This window comes from Corylus avellana, chromosome ca7, assembly GCF_901000735.1.
Source record: "Corylus avellana chromosome ca7, CavTom2PMs-1.0".
Classification (NCBI taxonomy): Eukaryota; Viridiplantae; Streptophyta; class Magnoliopsida; order Fagales; family Betulaceae; genus Corylus; species Corylus avellana.
This window is the reverse complement of record NC_081547.1, coordinates 25,651,119-25,667,306: the sequence shown is the minus strand read 5'-3', so window position 1 is coordinate 25,667,306 and position 16,188 is coordinate 25,651,119. Positions and strand designations below refer to the sequence as shown.

Below are 16,188 nucleotides of genomic sequence, written 5' to 3'. Positions count from 1 at the left end.
ATTTGCTTCAAATAAGTCACTTTAGTCCCTCAACCATCGCAAGCTATGGCCCATTGAAGAAGATATGTTAAAGAGGAAAACATGGTGACATGCCCTATGGGATCATCATTCTCTTCATCTTCGAGCCTAACAACACAGCCAAGACGTTTGAAGATGATGGAAGACCCACACAAGAGTGGGTTTGGTGTTCGACTTTGCAAAGGAAGGGTAGAATGGGTGGAAGACAAATGGAGTGAAGTCTCTGATGAAGATGCCTAAATCTTCTTTGGTAGAGAAAGGGCCTGTGTTGTTAAATGGCCATTATGGTTAGCCTGAGGAGAGTGAGTCACATGGGAAATAATAGGCCTTTGGATTCACTAGCATTTACTGACTAGTTACATCCAAAACGTTTTTGCAAACATTTCTAAAAGACTTCATCAACAATTGAAAACACATTCTCTAGAAAAACAAAATCATTGTACAGATATGATAGATTCTCCTACTTATTACCATAAAAACAGCAAATTTAGGTCAATTTCACATCTGATTAAGGTTTCCAACTCTAGAATATGTCATATCTTCTACTACAATATGTCAATATTCAAATTCAGCTCTTTGCTCTCTTCCCTCCTTCACCTACTGTTTTGATTTGTCCCCTTTTCCTTATGTTCCAAGGTTTTACAAATAGAGGGGCTCCTTATAAGTTGCATCTACCCAACTCGCTACATTACAAGATTCTTCGACACCGATATCCAAATTCCCATTCGAAATCCCAGCTATAAAAGATTGCAAACTCCCATAAGCAATTGCTAATACACCTTTACTAAACATGGGAGCACACCATATATAAAGCGAAAGAAACTGCAAAAACTAACATTTTCGACCCGTACAGATTTAAATATAACCTTCTACTAAATCCACGATACAAAACTAAATAATAAACGCTGAAATTTAAAAAAAAAAAAAAAGACAACCAAAGTTCCAATGGAGTTCTCTCATAACCAAAATCGACCGCAAACACTAACAACGAAGCAATGAAAAAACAAACCTCAGTCGAGGGGGATCTCGACGTCGCCGTCGGTGATCTCGGACTGCAAGTCCTTGGGGTCCTTGCCGTCGACGGTGCATCCGACGGAGACGCAGGTGCCGAGAATCTCCTTGACGGTGCCGGAGAGGTCCTTGGCCATGGAGCGGGGGCTCATGACCTTGGCGATCTCGATGACGTCGTCGAGGGAGATGTTCCCGCTGTGCTTGATGTTCTTGGTCTTCTTGCGGTCGCGCTCGGGCTCCTTGAGGGCCTTGATCACCAGCGCGGCGGCGGAAGGCACCACTGAGACCTTGGCCTGACGATTCTGGACCGTCAGCTTCACGGTCACGCGCAGGCCCTTCCAGTCCTTGGCCGTCTCCTTGGCTATGTCCTCTCCAATCTTCTTCGGGGAGAGCCCAAGCGGACCGATCTTCGGGGCGAGCGAACTGGCCGCGCCGACCTCTCCGCCGGTCACTCGGACGTACACGTCCACCACTTGGGAGGGGTCGAATTTCGGCGGCATGGTGGGTTTATGCAAATTAGGAAAAAGAAGGAGAAATGAGACTGAGGATCGTCACTGAGGTTTTATAAAGCTAGGGTTTTGGGGTTTTCTTTTCTTTCTTTTTTTTGGGATTTTTTTTTTTCTTTCTCACGCGAGTGGCAGCGGTGTGTTTGGCTTGATGTTAGGGAAGTCATCAGGTTGGATAGTGGTATTCTGGTATAATCAATAATGGTATTACTCAATATTGTCACTGCAAGTCTTGGATGGCTCTGTTTGGTTCTAGGAATATTTAATTGGATAAAACCTTTTAATCCACTCTATAAGTGTTCTTTAACCTACATGCTTCTTTAATATAACTATTAAAAAAAATAATGCTAAATATTATATTGTTATTTTACAATTGTTCAACAATGTTGATGTTAACACTCCAACTCAATCATTTTTTTTTTTTTTTTTTTAATTTAACAAGAGTAAATCCAAGTATTAGTTAGGGGGTGTCCCAATAACCTTGGAGGAAATTTTCCCTCACCCAATCTATTAGATTGACATGACACTCCAACTCAATCATATGATTTTTTTTAAAAAAATAAATTAATTAACGAGTTAATGAAGGATTAGTTAGGAGTGTCACGTTAACCTTGAATTTTTTTTTTCAACTTCATTTATTAGATTGACATGTGTTCAAAATGCACAATATATGTCAATCTAATAATATGTATTGGAAAACTTTGACCTTTAACTCAAGAGTAATACTACTCCTTACACAATTTATTGCATGCATTTTACGTGTTTTAAGTATTTAAAAATATTTTTTAAAAAAATCAAAAATTATTTTACGCTAAAACAAAAAGCCTTAATGTTAGTTCCAATTAGTGTGACTGGTTATACATATATAGATAGAATATTTGGATTTGATGCATTTCAACACCGGTGCAGCATGCATAGACGAGCCCTCAAGGTTGAGTGCATCAAGATTAATCCTAACCTCAACTATGATAACCCGGGACCAGGTTATGAGCTTTATTATTGTGACATGACTAAAGCCCACAATGGTTTCCTGAATAGTTGTAGAGCACTAGGGTTACTTATCAAAAAAACAAATTATGGAGGGCATTAGGGAAAAATTACTAATTGAGCAAATACTGACCTAAAAATCTAAAAGAGGTGTTGACCCCCACCCCCACGAAGGAAAAAAAAAAAAAAGGAAAGTAAAATAGCTATCCAAGCTACACTCACTTAAAAAGCATTAACATAAAACTTGCAAGAAAGAAAACTGAACATAGTGGAGCGCATATTCTTGCCAGAAAAGGTTTTCTATACAGAATATACATATAACCCAAACCTGAAAATCTGACACAAAACATATACAGCTTGTACACCTACCAAGCTTGCGTGAAGGTTGATCAGTGAGTTCAATGACACAGGTGAAATGGTGGAAAATCACCCAGCTATCTGAACTCAAACCACTTTACAAAGATAAGAGAGTTTTCCTTCAAGTAGAAAAAGCAGCTTCCATTGCTTGCAAGATTGATGGAATATCAAATCTGAAGTTTCTGAAGCTCCTACCAGGCCCCGTGTCAGGAGGGTGAACATCAGGCTCGGGTTTAGTCGGCTGGCTCTCCGTTATTATTGTGCTGCTGTTCCCTATCGAACTGTTCTTTGCTTTCCAGACACATATTCCTAAACAAAAATCATAACATGCTCGTCAGCAAAAGCACAGACGAAAACAAGCACACCACCTAGGTTTTCACAAAATATCAAAGAAACTCCTCATCATTTCAAGAATGCAGGATTGCATATTCCTGAAAGGAACCCTCATCAAACAAACTCCGGCTGTGTTAGTGCTTAGTGTCCTAAATTTGTATACAATAGGCCCTAAGCTCAAAGAAAGGGTGAGGGTTAAGGCAGGTTGACAGCCAGCATAATACCTAACTTTATTTATTGAGTAATATTACACACGTTCCCACTCTCACTCCCTGGTGTGGATTTTAAAATCACAATTGGATCAAAATTCAATAGTGATCCATCTAAAATTTAATGGTAATTTTAAAAATCACATTGGAAAGTGTGAGGATGGGAGTACGTGTAACATTACTCTTATTTACTATATCAATGGAATTATCCTTGATTTTCAACCTAGTATATGAAGTGCAAGTTTAGTAAAAGTAAAAATAAGAATGGAGGGAAATTAACCTTGATGGTCAAGAGATACCAAGAGCGATTTGTCTTGGATCAATAATTCATAACGATTGAAGGATTGAGAAAATGTTTATTATAAAATAAGTACGGGTAGATCATTTGAAGTGCATTTGGCTTGGGTACCTCACTAAATGATCTCACTTTTAAGACAAGTATCAATATGGTATCAGTGTGGTTCTTTGTCCTGGACTCTCACTACATTTCTTGCATTCTATGTTTGATCACCATTATAAACAGGAAAGTACATGAAAACTTGGAACTTAAAAAACATGCTGGAATAGCTATTGTGAACTCACAAATTTTCCAATTCCCTATCAATTCTCAACAAGTCTAATGGCGAGCTTTAATTGCAGACAATAGATATAATCATCTACAACTAGAAGTTGCAGCAAAATAATTATATCCTTAAGAAAACCTACAATCATCACTTCTTTTTTTTTTTGATATCCTAAAATTATCACTTAAATTCATGACTCATCATTGACATCTTCCAGAAAGGGGGATGAAACATTTTTCAAAATAAAGATTAGCTCTACTTAGGTTTAAAAGGGCCCAAAAGGAACAAGATATGTTCTTTGACAAGTCATATTACTATCTGAGATTCTTTTCCTTTTTTTCTCATTTCTTTTTCTTTCCCTATCTTTTGTAACCATATATTAGATTCATATCGACCAGATGTTAATAGGTATCAGATTTTCTAAGAAATAGGGGAGGAAAAACCTTTGAGAGGCATATCAGGTTTTGGAGCTAAGGGGGGCTGATGTGATGAAATCCATGATTTCAAAGACCTGCACGAAGACATTTAACCTATCAAACACTTGCAAAAGATGTTGAATACCTGAGGAAATAATAAGAATTATAGACCAAAAGTACTCACGCCAAGAAAGGGGCCACCATGTAAAGCTTGAGGCCAGTCATCCCACGTGATATCACATCATCACTTGCTGGCTGAAGTTCATCAAGCCGATGCCACGCAATTTCCTGCAAGCAGCAAACAAAAGCATGTAGTTCAGTATTGCAATTTTTCACAACTTGCAAAGTATAACATTCTGTCCAACAATGATTAAGAAAGACTCGTAAAAAATTTTGAAGAGTCCGAGGAGCCAAGCAAACAACATCACATACGCTGATCTCTTTTTTCGTAAGGGGAGCAAAGGCAGTATCATCCTTTACACCGGCAATTATGTAAAGCCGCACCCTCTGCTGTCCAAATATTGCTTCAATATATTCATCTGTGTTAAGAAGCTTAGAAACATCAAAACCTGTTTCCTCCAGGACCTGCATTCACCACAAAGCACAAATGCGTCAACATTCATATCTATACCCAAGGAAGCAGTTCATTAAGTGATTAATTATCATTCAACAAGTTTCCTAAGCTAGTACAACAAAAAATGCTGTGAATCAATTGCTTCATTCAAAAGTGTTGTATTGTGCCACAGACAGCTTAGGACAAGAAAAGGGTAACAACGAAATCGTGACCTTTGTTTCCTACCATACATTGGAAGGGCAAAGAATGATATAGAAATGCTCCACAGTGAAATAGGCATATTACACTTACTGGAAGAAGAAAAAAAAAAGCCAGGATATTCTTTATTTTTCTCTTCTTCATGTTACTAAAAAATGGAGGTTGTAATCATTTAACGGGAAGGAGTTTGAAAACTCCCCAGCCTTGTCAACTGCAGCCTTCCCAATTAACTGTTTCTATCAGTCATGAAGATGGACAAATCAGAACAGATACATCACATAGATTCAAAAGGCTGAATTCTACATATAGATAGTATTCATCTTCATCAAATTTGCTAACAAAGGTGTACATTTTTCACCCTGAAATAAAATAAGAAACTAAAGACAAAAAATTAGTGCCAGTATTTAAAAATTACATTACAACTTGGTTGTCACGTGACCAATTATTCAAGTCAACGAAATTAGTGTCTACACTTCAATTTGAATACCAAGATAAATGAAATAGGTATACAATACAGTCAGGAAACTGATTGTGTACTTGGTGGTGCCTTAGGCTCCTAATGATAATTAAATTACTTATCAAAAACCAAACAGTCAGAAAACATCATAAGAAAAGAGCTTACTTCTCTGATGGCACATGCATCGTCTTCCTCGTCTTTGCTCTTTTTACCACGTGGAAAACTCCAGCTTGACCCTTTCCAACCCTTCACTAGTAGACACTGTCAACATCAAGAACAAGAGTAGAAACTAAACATTATATATAAGTCCAACTCAATCATTCAACAGATATAAGGTGTCAAACAGTTCAAATACAAACAGAAAATCCTTGAAAAAAGTTATCAAATGGAAGAACTCTGCTGCATGGGCAATGATATGCTAATACAACATTCCTCGTCAAAACTATGCCTGGAGATTGGAACCATTGGGGTCTTAGAACTGATAAAGGAAGTCAGGTAGGCATACCTTTAAGAGAAAGGTCACAAGAAGAATTCTTATATTTTGACTTACAGCCTATGTGAAAGGATCTCTTACATACATGTATTAGTTATGTACATATGCCTAACCTTTCCCAAATACTTCATTAAAACCCCACATACTATGAATTACATCGCATGTTTCCTCCCTTCTCTTTTTGACTTAGCTACTTGGAAGGATTAATCACTCATGATGATAAAGACAAGGGTGAAAAGCGATAATTTCATGCCACTTCAAGAAAATCCCAATTGTTATACCAACGGTGCTTGATGGTAGACACATGTCAATACACAGGATCATGAATTTTCACAACACAACAACAGTATATCATCACCAACTCCAGCTTAGTAAAAGAAGAAAATTAGAATGATAGCAACATTATAGGAACCTTTTTCAATTTTTTTCCAAAAAAAAAGCTCAAAAGACTAGTATCAATTATAGCCTTCATCCCTAAGACATACCCGTTCATAGGTCTCATCCAAAATGATTGACCCAGTTACCGGAACTCGGACCTTGTAGGAAGTGAAGTCCTTAAATATGTCATCTATATGGGCAACATAAGGTCTTAAGACGTCACAACTGTTAAACACTGAAATCTGTCAAGGAAATCAACGATAGATTCATGAAGGTAGAGAATATATACATTAATGTTAACAGAGATTATATACGAGGAACAAAAATATACATTAGGAATAGCTATTTTCTTTTTCTTTTATTTGACTAGGGTCATCAAAGAGAGCTAAGACCACACTAATCATCATCCAAATTTCCCGATCTATAAAGAATATGACAAAGCTGGAAAAACAACCAACACAAGCTTCCAGATTTTTTTCCCGATAGAATACCAGTAAAACGTTTCTAATCTTACAGTGAAATATAATACTTGGTATAAGATATCAGACAACTAATGTATGCTTCCTTCACAGTGTGCATTACCACATAATCAAATGGCATTATCATATTACAAGGTAGACCGAATGCATGTGCGAAGGAGTGTTTGTCTAAGTGTCCAAGCGTTCATGCATGCATGCACAGACCGAAATGTCTGCTTCTGCATGTGCATGCCCCTGAAGGTGAATTGCAATTCCGCAGCTAACAAGGTGAGCCAAAAAAGCATCCAGATACAAAAATGAAAGAAACACCAATTATATGCATTCAGTAATAACTGAGGGACAGTGCCATGCTTGATAATTGAAACACATATATCAGGTGATACATTTGATGTCTAAACAGGTTGCATTTGTCTTCAGCTTGATATGGCTTTTCTAGAACAGTAAAAATAGACAAGGAGATCACAAACAGCAGAATAGCAGATAACAATATATAATGGAAAATTATTTAGGGGGCCCCCAGGCAGAGGGGGGAGAAAATGCACAGGATACATAAAGAAGTGAACTCCTTCAGAGTGAATGACTTCAACGATGGATTTTTTTCCACTGAATTGTCTTCATAGAACCAATGTGCATATTCCACAAGAAATAAAATCCTTTCAAATGACTGGAGGTCTTCTTTTGGCACATTTAAAACAAACCGACTGCATAAAGTTAAATAAAATTAAAAAAAAAAATCAGAACTGGATATGAATCAAGTGTAAAACTTTTAACAAAACAAAAGAATTGGGGTTGGAGGGAAAGGTTACCCATCAACCACTTCCACCATAATGAGAGTTTGCATATCCAAACAACACAGCTGCAAATGCCTCTTAACATTTACATAACAAGAAGCCATGGAATTATGTAAAAACAGTTGTAGATAGCTGATAGCTCACTGCTCTCGGAAAGGGGTTTCAGGAAATTTCTCAATCCACCAATGAACTAACATGCTAAACTTTCCATGACCAATTGAACACCAGAAATGTGTCCTATAATGACAATTCAACTTGAGCACCTTTTTTTAATCGATGAAAATTTATTCAAATAACTCTGAGCACAAATTACCAAGTGATGGATTCTTAAATTAGCACACTCTCATCAATGTAACCAGTCTAAAGTTCATTCTTGTAACATTTCCATGTCGGCTGAAAGAGTTCAACCTTCCATCTTGTCAGTGAGGCAGTAGCTCATGTGACACTACAGCGACATCTTACAACCGAAACCAACAATGACCAATAGTTACAAAGCTATTTGGTTGAACTCATGGTTTCCCGCTTAGTTCAGATGGGTTCTTCATTTTGCTCGCTATCGAAACAACAAATGAGTACAAACACTCCATATTGCCTTCTCTTCCTTTCCTTAGTTTTCTTTGCAACCAATAATACACCTAATGCTTAACAAAATCCCCAAATCATCCACAATTTCAAAAACTTTTAACTACCAATTTTCGCTTATCTTAGCACAATCAAGAAACCAAATCAACCACAACGTATTTCCTACCATGCAGTGACAAGCACACTAAACCCTAAAACTTAAATCGCAACAAAACGATGTGCGCGGGACGAGCATCAAGCAACATTCTAATTGTTAAGAAATCACAGGGAGCGAAAACCGAACAACAGTCCATTCGACCGAATCTTCTAGAAGACTCGAAGACTTTACTGTTTTCTAACGTTTTCCCGGTGACCAACAGCTCGTGAAGGAACCAGAAAACAGAGAGAGACAAAAGCAGCGATACGAACCTGCAGAGATCGTCGAGGAGTTCCTGGGGAGGAAGCCCGTTCTTGTGTGGAGCACCACTAGAGGACCGGTGGAGGCCGGACATGGCTTTCGGATTTTGAACTCGAAGAGAAAAGAAAGAAGAAAACCCTAACTATTCGTATTCAGCGGAGGAGCTCTTCCACTTTGTGCTTTAGACTTGACCGAAGGAGCTCCGGAGGGATCGAGCCCAGGGCGGAGCAGCTATATCGGTTCACCGGTTCTCAAGATCGATGGATCAACATTCGCTACACTACAATTCATAGATGTTAATTAAATTAGGGATATTCTTTTTTTCATTTCATTAAATTATATAATTGTTATTTTTTCTTTATTTTTCGAAGGTTTAATATTTTATTTTATTTTTTTCTCATACATTATGATTTGGAATTTAAAACAAAAAGGCTAGGGGAGAACAGAACATGTAATTAAGGAGTTTATAAATGAAAGGAATACGAAGGAAGAGATAAATTCAGAAGAAGAAAAAAAATCTAGTTGTATTTGTTTTCATCTCATGTAAAATATTTTTTATGACAAAAAATTAGAAAAATAACTTCCTTTTGAGTAGGGCTTGTCAAATTCACCGCCTACTTATATTGACACCGCTTAACCAATGGACCGTAGGCAGAATAAATTTTTTTATTTCAACAAATTCGGTTTGGTAGGCGAAATAAAATTTGTTAACCGAACCGACTTTACCGACTGCCTATTGACCAACTTCGCCGATAATTTTCAATTTTTTTACATACTAACTTTACCAAACGCGGTTCGGTGTCGGGAAAAAAATTTGGCAAAATAAGTCAGTGAAATTTTTGACTTTACTGACATTTTGGCATAACAAAAAATTTTCTACCGACACCAGCCCTATTTTTGAGACTTCGAATATTAGCCTAATTGAAATTCGGTTCGAAAATATAGCTGTTAATTTTGAAAAGGTTTTTATTGTTGAATTGGTAAAAAATCCACGGCAATTTTTTTTTTTGAAATGAGGATCTTTGCAATTTCAATGATAAGAAGATCTAGAGCATAAAGCTCTGACATCAAAGAGCATAAAAGCTCTGAAAAATTATAATTCAAAGCTATGAGATTACAATGTCATATATACAATACATATTTTACAATTACGTACTATTCATGACCTCAACTTTTCCGCTAACCTATGTACAATTGTGGTTAAAGCACAAATTTGCATTGGCATTGTCAAATACCAGTCCACCACCAATAATTAAAAAAAACAAATGTTAGGGTTACCAAATATTTGATCAACAGAAGGATAACAAAATGATGTGGGGTTCATTTATTGATGCTCATTACATTTATCTTGTTTAATTATTTTAAATTCTATCAAATAAATGAGATAGTAAACCTCTCTTGTTAAAATATTTAGTACCCAAAGCATTTCTCATTAAAAAAACACACCAAAAAAAAAAAAAAAAAAAGACAAAGAAAGCTAGTGTACGTGGGAATAATCCCGTCCAATACTAGGCCCTAGCCCATGGAGCTCCATCGGAGCCCGAAGCATCATCAGGCCGAACTGGCCCATTAAGTCAAGCACATTAATTAGAGAAAAGAAACACTTGTAAAAAATAACTCAACCGTCTCCAAGAGGCAGTTCAATTGGCCAGGACCACGCTTAATAAAATAGAGGTCACTAGTTCGAATCCCTCCTCTTGTGTGAACATGTCAAAAAAAAACTCAACCACATGAGTATCTCAGCGCCTCGATATTCTTATAAAAAAAGGAAAAATTGTTTTAATTGAATACGGGCGAGAAACCAATTATGAGCCTTTTCTTAATAGAAATAAGGGTGAGAACAACACCCGTAGCAATACATTAACTTGAGCTCTTCTTTTGAAATTGATTATTTATTTATAAGTTTAATCACTAACTTAAGCATCAAAGTGCCATCATATACTTGATTTCCGTCGTCTATTAGATGTTCTCATGGTTTGGGGTCGGGGACTTGGGATATGATCGACCGATTATTCAAAGGTTAAGACAAGGGAAATGACGAATGACATGCATAAGATAATGATATCATGTGGATTATGTGACTAAAAGTGATGAGTTCACCAAACTGTGCACGCCAATGTAACTAGATAAAACAAATCTCTCTAATCCCTGCAGGGAAACTTTCAAATCATGCACGAGATTATTAATGCATTACACCCCAGCAAGGGAACAAGATTTTCTCTAGTTAATTACATTTAAGAGGTATTTTTGTCTTTTTATTTTTCGATGGGACAAAAATACCCTTTCAATATAACTAACTAGATATTTTCCAATTTATTTGAATTAGACAGGAATTTGAAAAGCTACACATTATTATTTTGCTCGACCAAAAAACTAAAAAAGCTAAATTAAAAATTAAAAATTAAAAATTAAAATTTTTTTTTTTAAAAAAACTTCAGTGTGTTTATACAAAAAAAGCTTGGTCATACGCAGAGAAGTGAGAACCTATAGACTCCAATGTTTAATGATAATATACTCTTCAAAATCTCAAAGCTACATATTTTCTGGCTCAAAATATCATACTCCAAAGGTCTGATAAGGAAGCTTTAGGTGCAGCTATAGAATTTACATAAGAGGGGAGAGAGGGGAGGGTGTTTACAGTATCTCAAGCACAACTTGATGAATCAGACTGCAGAGATCATGCCCAAACACAGAATAAAACTCCATGTCTTTCATTTGGATGCTAGTGTCCAGAAATTCAAAAGAAATGATGGCGAGACAGCAAACCAACTCATAAATGCCATGGCTGTCGCTGTCTCAAATCTAGTGCAATGGTTCTGTTTACAATCATTCAGATCATTCCCAATAAGGACCGTGATTCCAGCAGATGCACAAGCTGCAGCAAATGTAAGAGTGGAAGTGATCTGCAGTGATAAAAAATAAAAAATAAAAAGGGGGTAAATAAAGGGAAAAAACCATCTTTCAGGTTGGAAAATAAATAAAACAAATTATCATATGCAAACAGCATGTGTCTATATATCCCATGATTGGTCTGCCCACCCTAAGCCAGCAGCCTCAACCACTGCACAGAGACACACTATCCTCAATCCATTCCATAATCACATCTGAATCTGCATCAGAACAACTCAAAGCTCTGCTGAACCTCAAACTCAGCAACCACAAAATGCTTAGCCACACCAATGCTGCCACACCAGAGAATCCCTTAGCATAAGCAGATCCTATTCAGTCTCAGATTTAAAAATACTCTCCGGCAGGTCCCAATTCATACATAATTCTTCATTTTCTTTGCTTCTCTGGAATATTCCCTTAAACATAACCCAAGCTCGAACTTCCAATCTTATTTTCTTACTAAGCTTCTCCTCAGTAAGTGATTCCCGTGCTTTATATTATTTCTCTCCCTCCATATGTTGTAAACATATGCACTTAAACCAGCTTACATAAAACAGGTTTCAACCCTTTTGTAGGGGTTGCATCCTTTACATACAACCCCTACAAAATACACCAAGAACATCACAAACAAATCCCCATTTGAGCAACCTTTCACCCGTGGTTATAAAAGCCTGCTTAGGAAATGCCACTGGAAACCAAACTAATCTCCACCAAGAGACTGGTTGCTGTCTAATACGAATAGCATCCCAAGAATCAGCACAGTTATGAGTCCCTTTCTTAGAGATGCTCCAAGTAGGGTGATCCATATCTCCAATACACACCAAGGACAATTTGCTTTGATTCTTAACAAGATTTTCAGACCTTGCCACTTGCCAATACCAATTTTTATCAAGGATGATGGTGACAGCCTAGCATTTAGATGACTCCCAACATCATAGATGACCCTAGGACCATAAGTTTCAAGTAATATCCCATCAGGATGCCAATAGAATACCACTTAGAACGGTAAAGGTTAAAGAGAGGTGTGGGAGGTTCCAGGGGAGTGTCCCTCCTGAAACCTGAGTCAGGGAGTTTGATTGCATAACATTCACAAACATAGTATGAATCCAGATTATCAATCAAGCAACTTGGTTTTACATCTACTTATCACAGTCTACTTTTTCTTGACAAGGTGGTCACTATTTAATCAATTTAACTTAGAGAAGGGGAAAAAAACAGGTCTGGCATAATGTTCCAAATTTATAACCAAAACTACTGCTCTCCTTTCAATTCAAACATTGGAAGGTAATGATCCTTCAACGAAATCCTTGCTCCCATAATATAAAAACAGAGGCCAAGTGTTCCATGGCTCCAACGCACTCAGGAAATCTTTGAATCATGAATGTTAAGGGCCTGGGTGAAGTAAATATTATCACTTGCTTATTAACCATGTAAAATAATTATTAAAAACGGGGAAGAAGTAGAAAAGGACAGGGTTTCACCAACAAAACAAAACAAAGGGAGCAGAAGACTAAACACAAGTACACAATCACTGACTTGCACTAATCTCACGATTCTCCTCCAAAGTCGTAAAGCAACAGAAACACCATGTGTTTAGCATTTTAGGAGCCAAAAAATAAGTATATTCCCAAGTTCTTTTGATGCCAATGGCTTCTTTCTAAGATTGGATAATTTTTTGATGGCCTAAAAAACCAACTTAAATTCATTTATTTAGAGTTAACTCTCTCACAATGATTTAGAACTCTGGAGCATTAATTATTTTCAGAAATATATTAAAGGAATAAGAGTGCTCCAGAATTTCAAAAATCAGTGCCAAATGCGAAGCATCTAAAGAGATTTGACAATTCCACATAAGTGGTGTCATTGATAACAAAGAATCTGGAAAAGGCAGGATAATATGCTAAAGAAAAAAGAAAAAAGAAGGGTGAGGATAATATGAGTTTTGCTTCATCAAAATCCAAATGAAGCCATGTTTACCTGTAAAAGGTTAGCAAGCTGAACACTAGATGGGCATTAACAATAAGCAGCCTTTAAATGAGGGTAGGATGACAAGAAACTACTTTAAAAGGCTTTGGAGATCAAAAGCCCACACAGCCACATGTAAGAACCAAAGCTCTCACTCCATTCTCTTCCATAAATCCATAAATCATGTAAACAATTGATTAATCAGCTCATAAATCACTGCATGTCATATTGCGTCAACACAAGTATGTTGGGGTGAAGGATCAGGCTGGCAACAAGACTAAGGATAAAATATCTATAGAACATATAACAGTAGCCAATAGCTGAAAGATTACAAAATTTGACAAAGCACTCAACCATGGCATGCTCTCCATTTCACAGTAACTTCTCAAATTCATTAAATCCACAGCAAAAGTTTTCTTACCCCATCACCAATGGCAAACAAGCTGACAACTACGGGATTCCGGAAATGGCGCCTCACTAAAATGGCATACACATCAAGAATGGCGAGAATGAGGCTCCATAAGCTTTGCAAGCTGACAGCAGCAACAAGATAGCTGGCACAGCAAATACCATAAAACCTGTTATGCTAGGAGATGGAAAACAAGAGCATGAGATTGACCCCATGCTCAAAAACTAAACCACATATAATCACCCTGCAATTATCAGAGAGGAAGATCAGAAGCAAAAATCACGTTTTAAACTAATGGGGTGGCTTCAGAAACCAACTTGCATACACAAATTCAGATATATATGATTCCACCGATCTTTCTATAATAAGCAAGCTTCAATCTATGAGGAAATACACAAGAAAAAACTGCACTTCTCACATATTTCGAGTGCCAAACACACTCTAAAAAGCTAAGCTAGCTTGATATACAAGGGGTTCAGCTCAAGCTTTTTCTTTTTTTCTTCAGACAACAAAAACCAGACTATGAATGGGTACTTGTGAGATGCACTCTTAGAAGAACTAAAATACTAGATGCAATATCTCTTCATCTAGGGCCTCATACTAGAATTTAGTGCCAGTAGCTCTGTCTTAAGCCTACCGATTCCCCTTATAAAAGTAAAGCACATTTTCCTTTCAAACTATGGACTCCCAATAGCGTGTTCAGAAGTAATAAGCCTTTGAAAAATTCATACCCAACATCCAAATGCGACAGTTAAGGAATAATTTGTAATGAAATGGATCAGTGTATTAAGCCCCAATTCTAAAGGAGAACCAGTACCCAATTCCCAACAAACGATCCCATAAATTCGAATAACCAGCTCTCTCATCAACAAAACCCAATCAAAAGAATCGACAAACAAAGAAAGAAAAGAACGACTGTGGTAGTAGGTACCGGAAGGCGGTGACGGAAGGGAAGTCACTGGTGGTGGCCATGACGCAGAGCGCGAGGACTGCGAAAGCGAACTGAGAGAAGCGGAGGGCGAGGCCACCGGGCGTGCCGGGCATGCCCTGGATGTCCTTCATCCTCCCTCTGGGCATCGCGCCATTGGCCGCGTCGGTCACCGGTGGAGCCTCCACTGGGTGCACCGATGGGTGGATCACGTTCATCGTTTACTCTTCTTTCTCTCTTTACTTTTTTTTTATACCAAAAAAAAAAAAATTATTCTTTTATCTCAGCAAAGCAAGAAGCCCTCCTCCTCCACCATTTGGATGATCAATTTGTTCGTTTCATTTGCGCATTGGTTCCCTTCGTAAGGAGCCAACGCCTTTTTGTTGGTGGAGTCTCTTGTCTGTACAGCTGGACAGTCTTGTCTGTACAGCCAACGACGTCGTTTTGGGAGCAGTTTGTTTTCTGTCTCTTTCTCTTGTTCGCATAGTACTCTTTATCGCGTCAAACTCCATTAAAACTTGCTATGAATGAAAAAACACCAAATAATAGATGGTTACATGATGCTTGGTTTTTTTTTTTTTCCATTCAAAATATTCCTATTGCACTTATATTGCTTGCACTTGAAGATTTGATAATCCACCACAATATAGTGTCTAAAGATGTTTGGTAAAGCGGTGGTTCAATTTATTTTTTTGTTTTTCTGAAAAGTACTAATGGTTACCCAACAATATAAAGGCATCACTAGATTGCAATGGTCAGCGAAAACAAAGGGTTTCTAGTCGTGTTGGAAAGCATTAATTGCATGCACTGAAAATTGAAGGATTTGCCCGACTTCGTGGCAATATATGTATTGTAGTTATATCAAGGAACCAACTATTGTTTTGGAAGTAATGGTTTTCATATGATATTTGGATATGACACTTTTTTTTGTTAGGGTAACTAGATCTTATAGTGATATAATCAGGGACGAAGCCACGAGATTTTATGGGAGGGGGCCAACCAAATTTTTTTTTTTTTTTTTTCAATTCTTTAGAATTTTTTTATTAAAAAAAAATTATTTCGATTATTTTTTATGAAATAAAGACTACCGTAAAGGCAAAAAAAAGTGAGTACTTGAAAGTAATGGCCAAAAAATGGATATTTGAAAGTAAAGACCAAAAATTAAAAAATAAAAATAAAAACTTAATGGGTATGGCTAAAAAAAATTAAGAATAGGGTCAAAAGTTTTTATTGGATATGGCAAAAAAA

At 37.1% G+C, this 16,188-nt stretch overlaps 3 protein-coding genes across 3 annotated transcripts; all 3 read right to left on the bottom strand.

Moving 5' to 3' along the window:
* Window positions 1–841: 841 nt before the first annotated feature.
* On the bottom strand, window positions 842–1,665 carry LOC132187094 (large ribosomal subunit protein uL11-like). Its single transcript, XM_059601267.1, has one exon. It carries the CDS (start codon window positions 1,527–1,529, stop codon window positions 1,029–1,031), a length of 501 nt encoding a protein of 166 aa, XP_059457250.1. The 5' UTR covers window positions 1,530–1,665; the 3' UTR covers window positions 842–1,028.
* A 1,113-nt stretch (window positions 1,666–2,778) lies between these two features.
* Window positions 2,779–9,070, bottom strand: LOC132187490 (mRNA-decapping enzyme subunit 2). The gene is made up of 8 exons (XM_059601818.1): window positions 8,761–9,070; window positions 7,529–7,680; window positions 6,608–6,735; window positions 5,795–5,890; window positions 4,833–4,985; window positions 4,585–4,688; window positions 4,428–4,495; window positions 2,779–3,188 (listed from the first exon to the last, which is right to left on the bottom strand). The coding sequence occupies exons 1-8, from the start codon at window positions 8,841–8,843 to the stop codon at window positions 3,001–3,003; spliced, it is 972 nt and encodes a 323-aa protein (XP_059457801.1). The 5' UTR covers window positions 8,844–9,070; the 3' UTR covers window positions 2,779–3,000.
* A 2,168-nt stretch (window positions 9,071–11,238) lies between these two features.
* LOC132188520 (CASP-like protein 5A2) lies at window positions 11,239–15,296 on the bottom strand. The gene is made up of 3 exons (XM_059603000.1): window positions 14,944–15,296; window positions 14,025–14,157; window positions 11,239–11,652 (listed from the first exon to the last, which is right to left on the bottom strand). The coding sequence occupies exons 1-3, from the start codon at window positions 15,156–15,158 to the stop codon at window positions 11,461–11,463; spliced, it is 540 nt and encodes a 179-aa protein (XP_059458983.1). The 5' UTR covers window positions 15,159–15,296; the 3' UTR covers window positions 11,239–11,460.
* Window positions 15,297–16,188: the final 892 nt, after the last annotated feature.

What these genes read in the sequence shown, in the direction of transcription:
- LOC132187094 (XM_059601267.1), bottom strand. Translation starts at nt 1,529, where the DNA reads ATGCCGCCGAAATTCGACCCCTCCCAAGTGGTGGACGTGTACGTCCGA.
- LOC132188520 (XM_059603000.1), bottom strand. Translation starts at nt 15,158, where the DNA reads ATGAACGTGATCCACCCATCGGTGCACCCAGTGGAGGCTCCACCGGTG. An exon ending in CCTTCCGTCACCGCCTTCCG is followed by an intron (nt 14,158 to 14,943) that starts GTACCTACTACC and finishes TTGCTGTGCCAG; the next exon opens with CTATCTTGTTGCTGCTGTCA. An exon ending in TGTTTGCCATTGGTGATGGG is followed by an intron (nt 11,653 to 14,024) that starts GTAAGAAAACTT and finishes TTATCACTGCAG; the next exon opens with ATCACTTCCACTCTTACATT.
- LOC132187490 (XM_059601818.1), bottom strand. Translation starts at nt 8,843, where the DNA reads ATGTCCGGCCTCCACCGGTCCTCTAGTGGTGCTCCACACAAGAACGGG. An exon ending in CTCCTCGACGATCTCTGCAG is followed by an intron (nt 7,681 to 8,760) that starts GTTCGTATCGCT and finishes AACTTTATGCAG; the next exon opens with TCGGTTTGTTTTAAATGTGC. An exon ending in ACCTGATATGCCTCTCAAAG is followed by an intron (nt 3,189 to 4,427) that starts GTTTTTCCTCCC and finishes ATTTTTGTTTAG; the next exon opens with GAATATGTGTCTGGAAAGCA.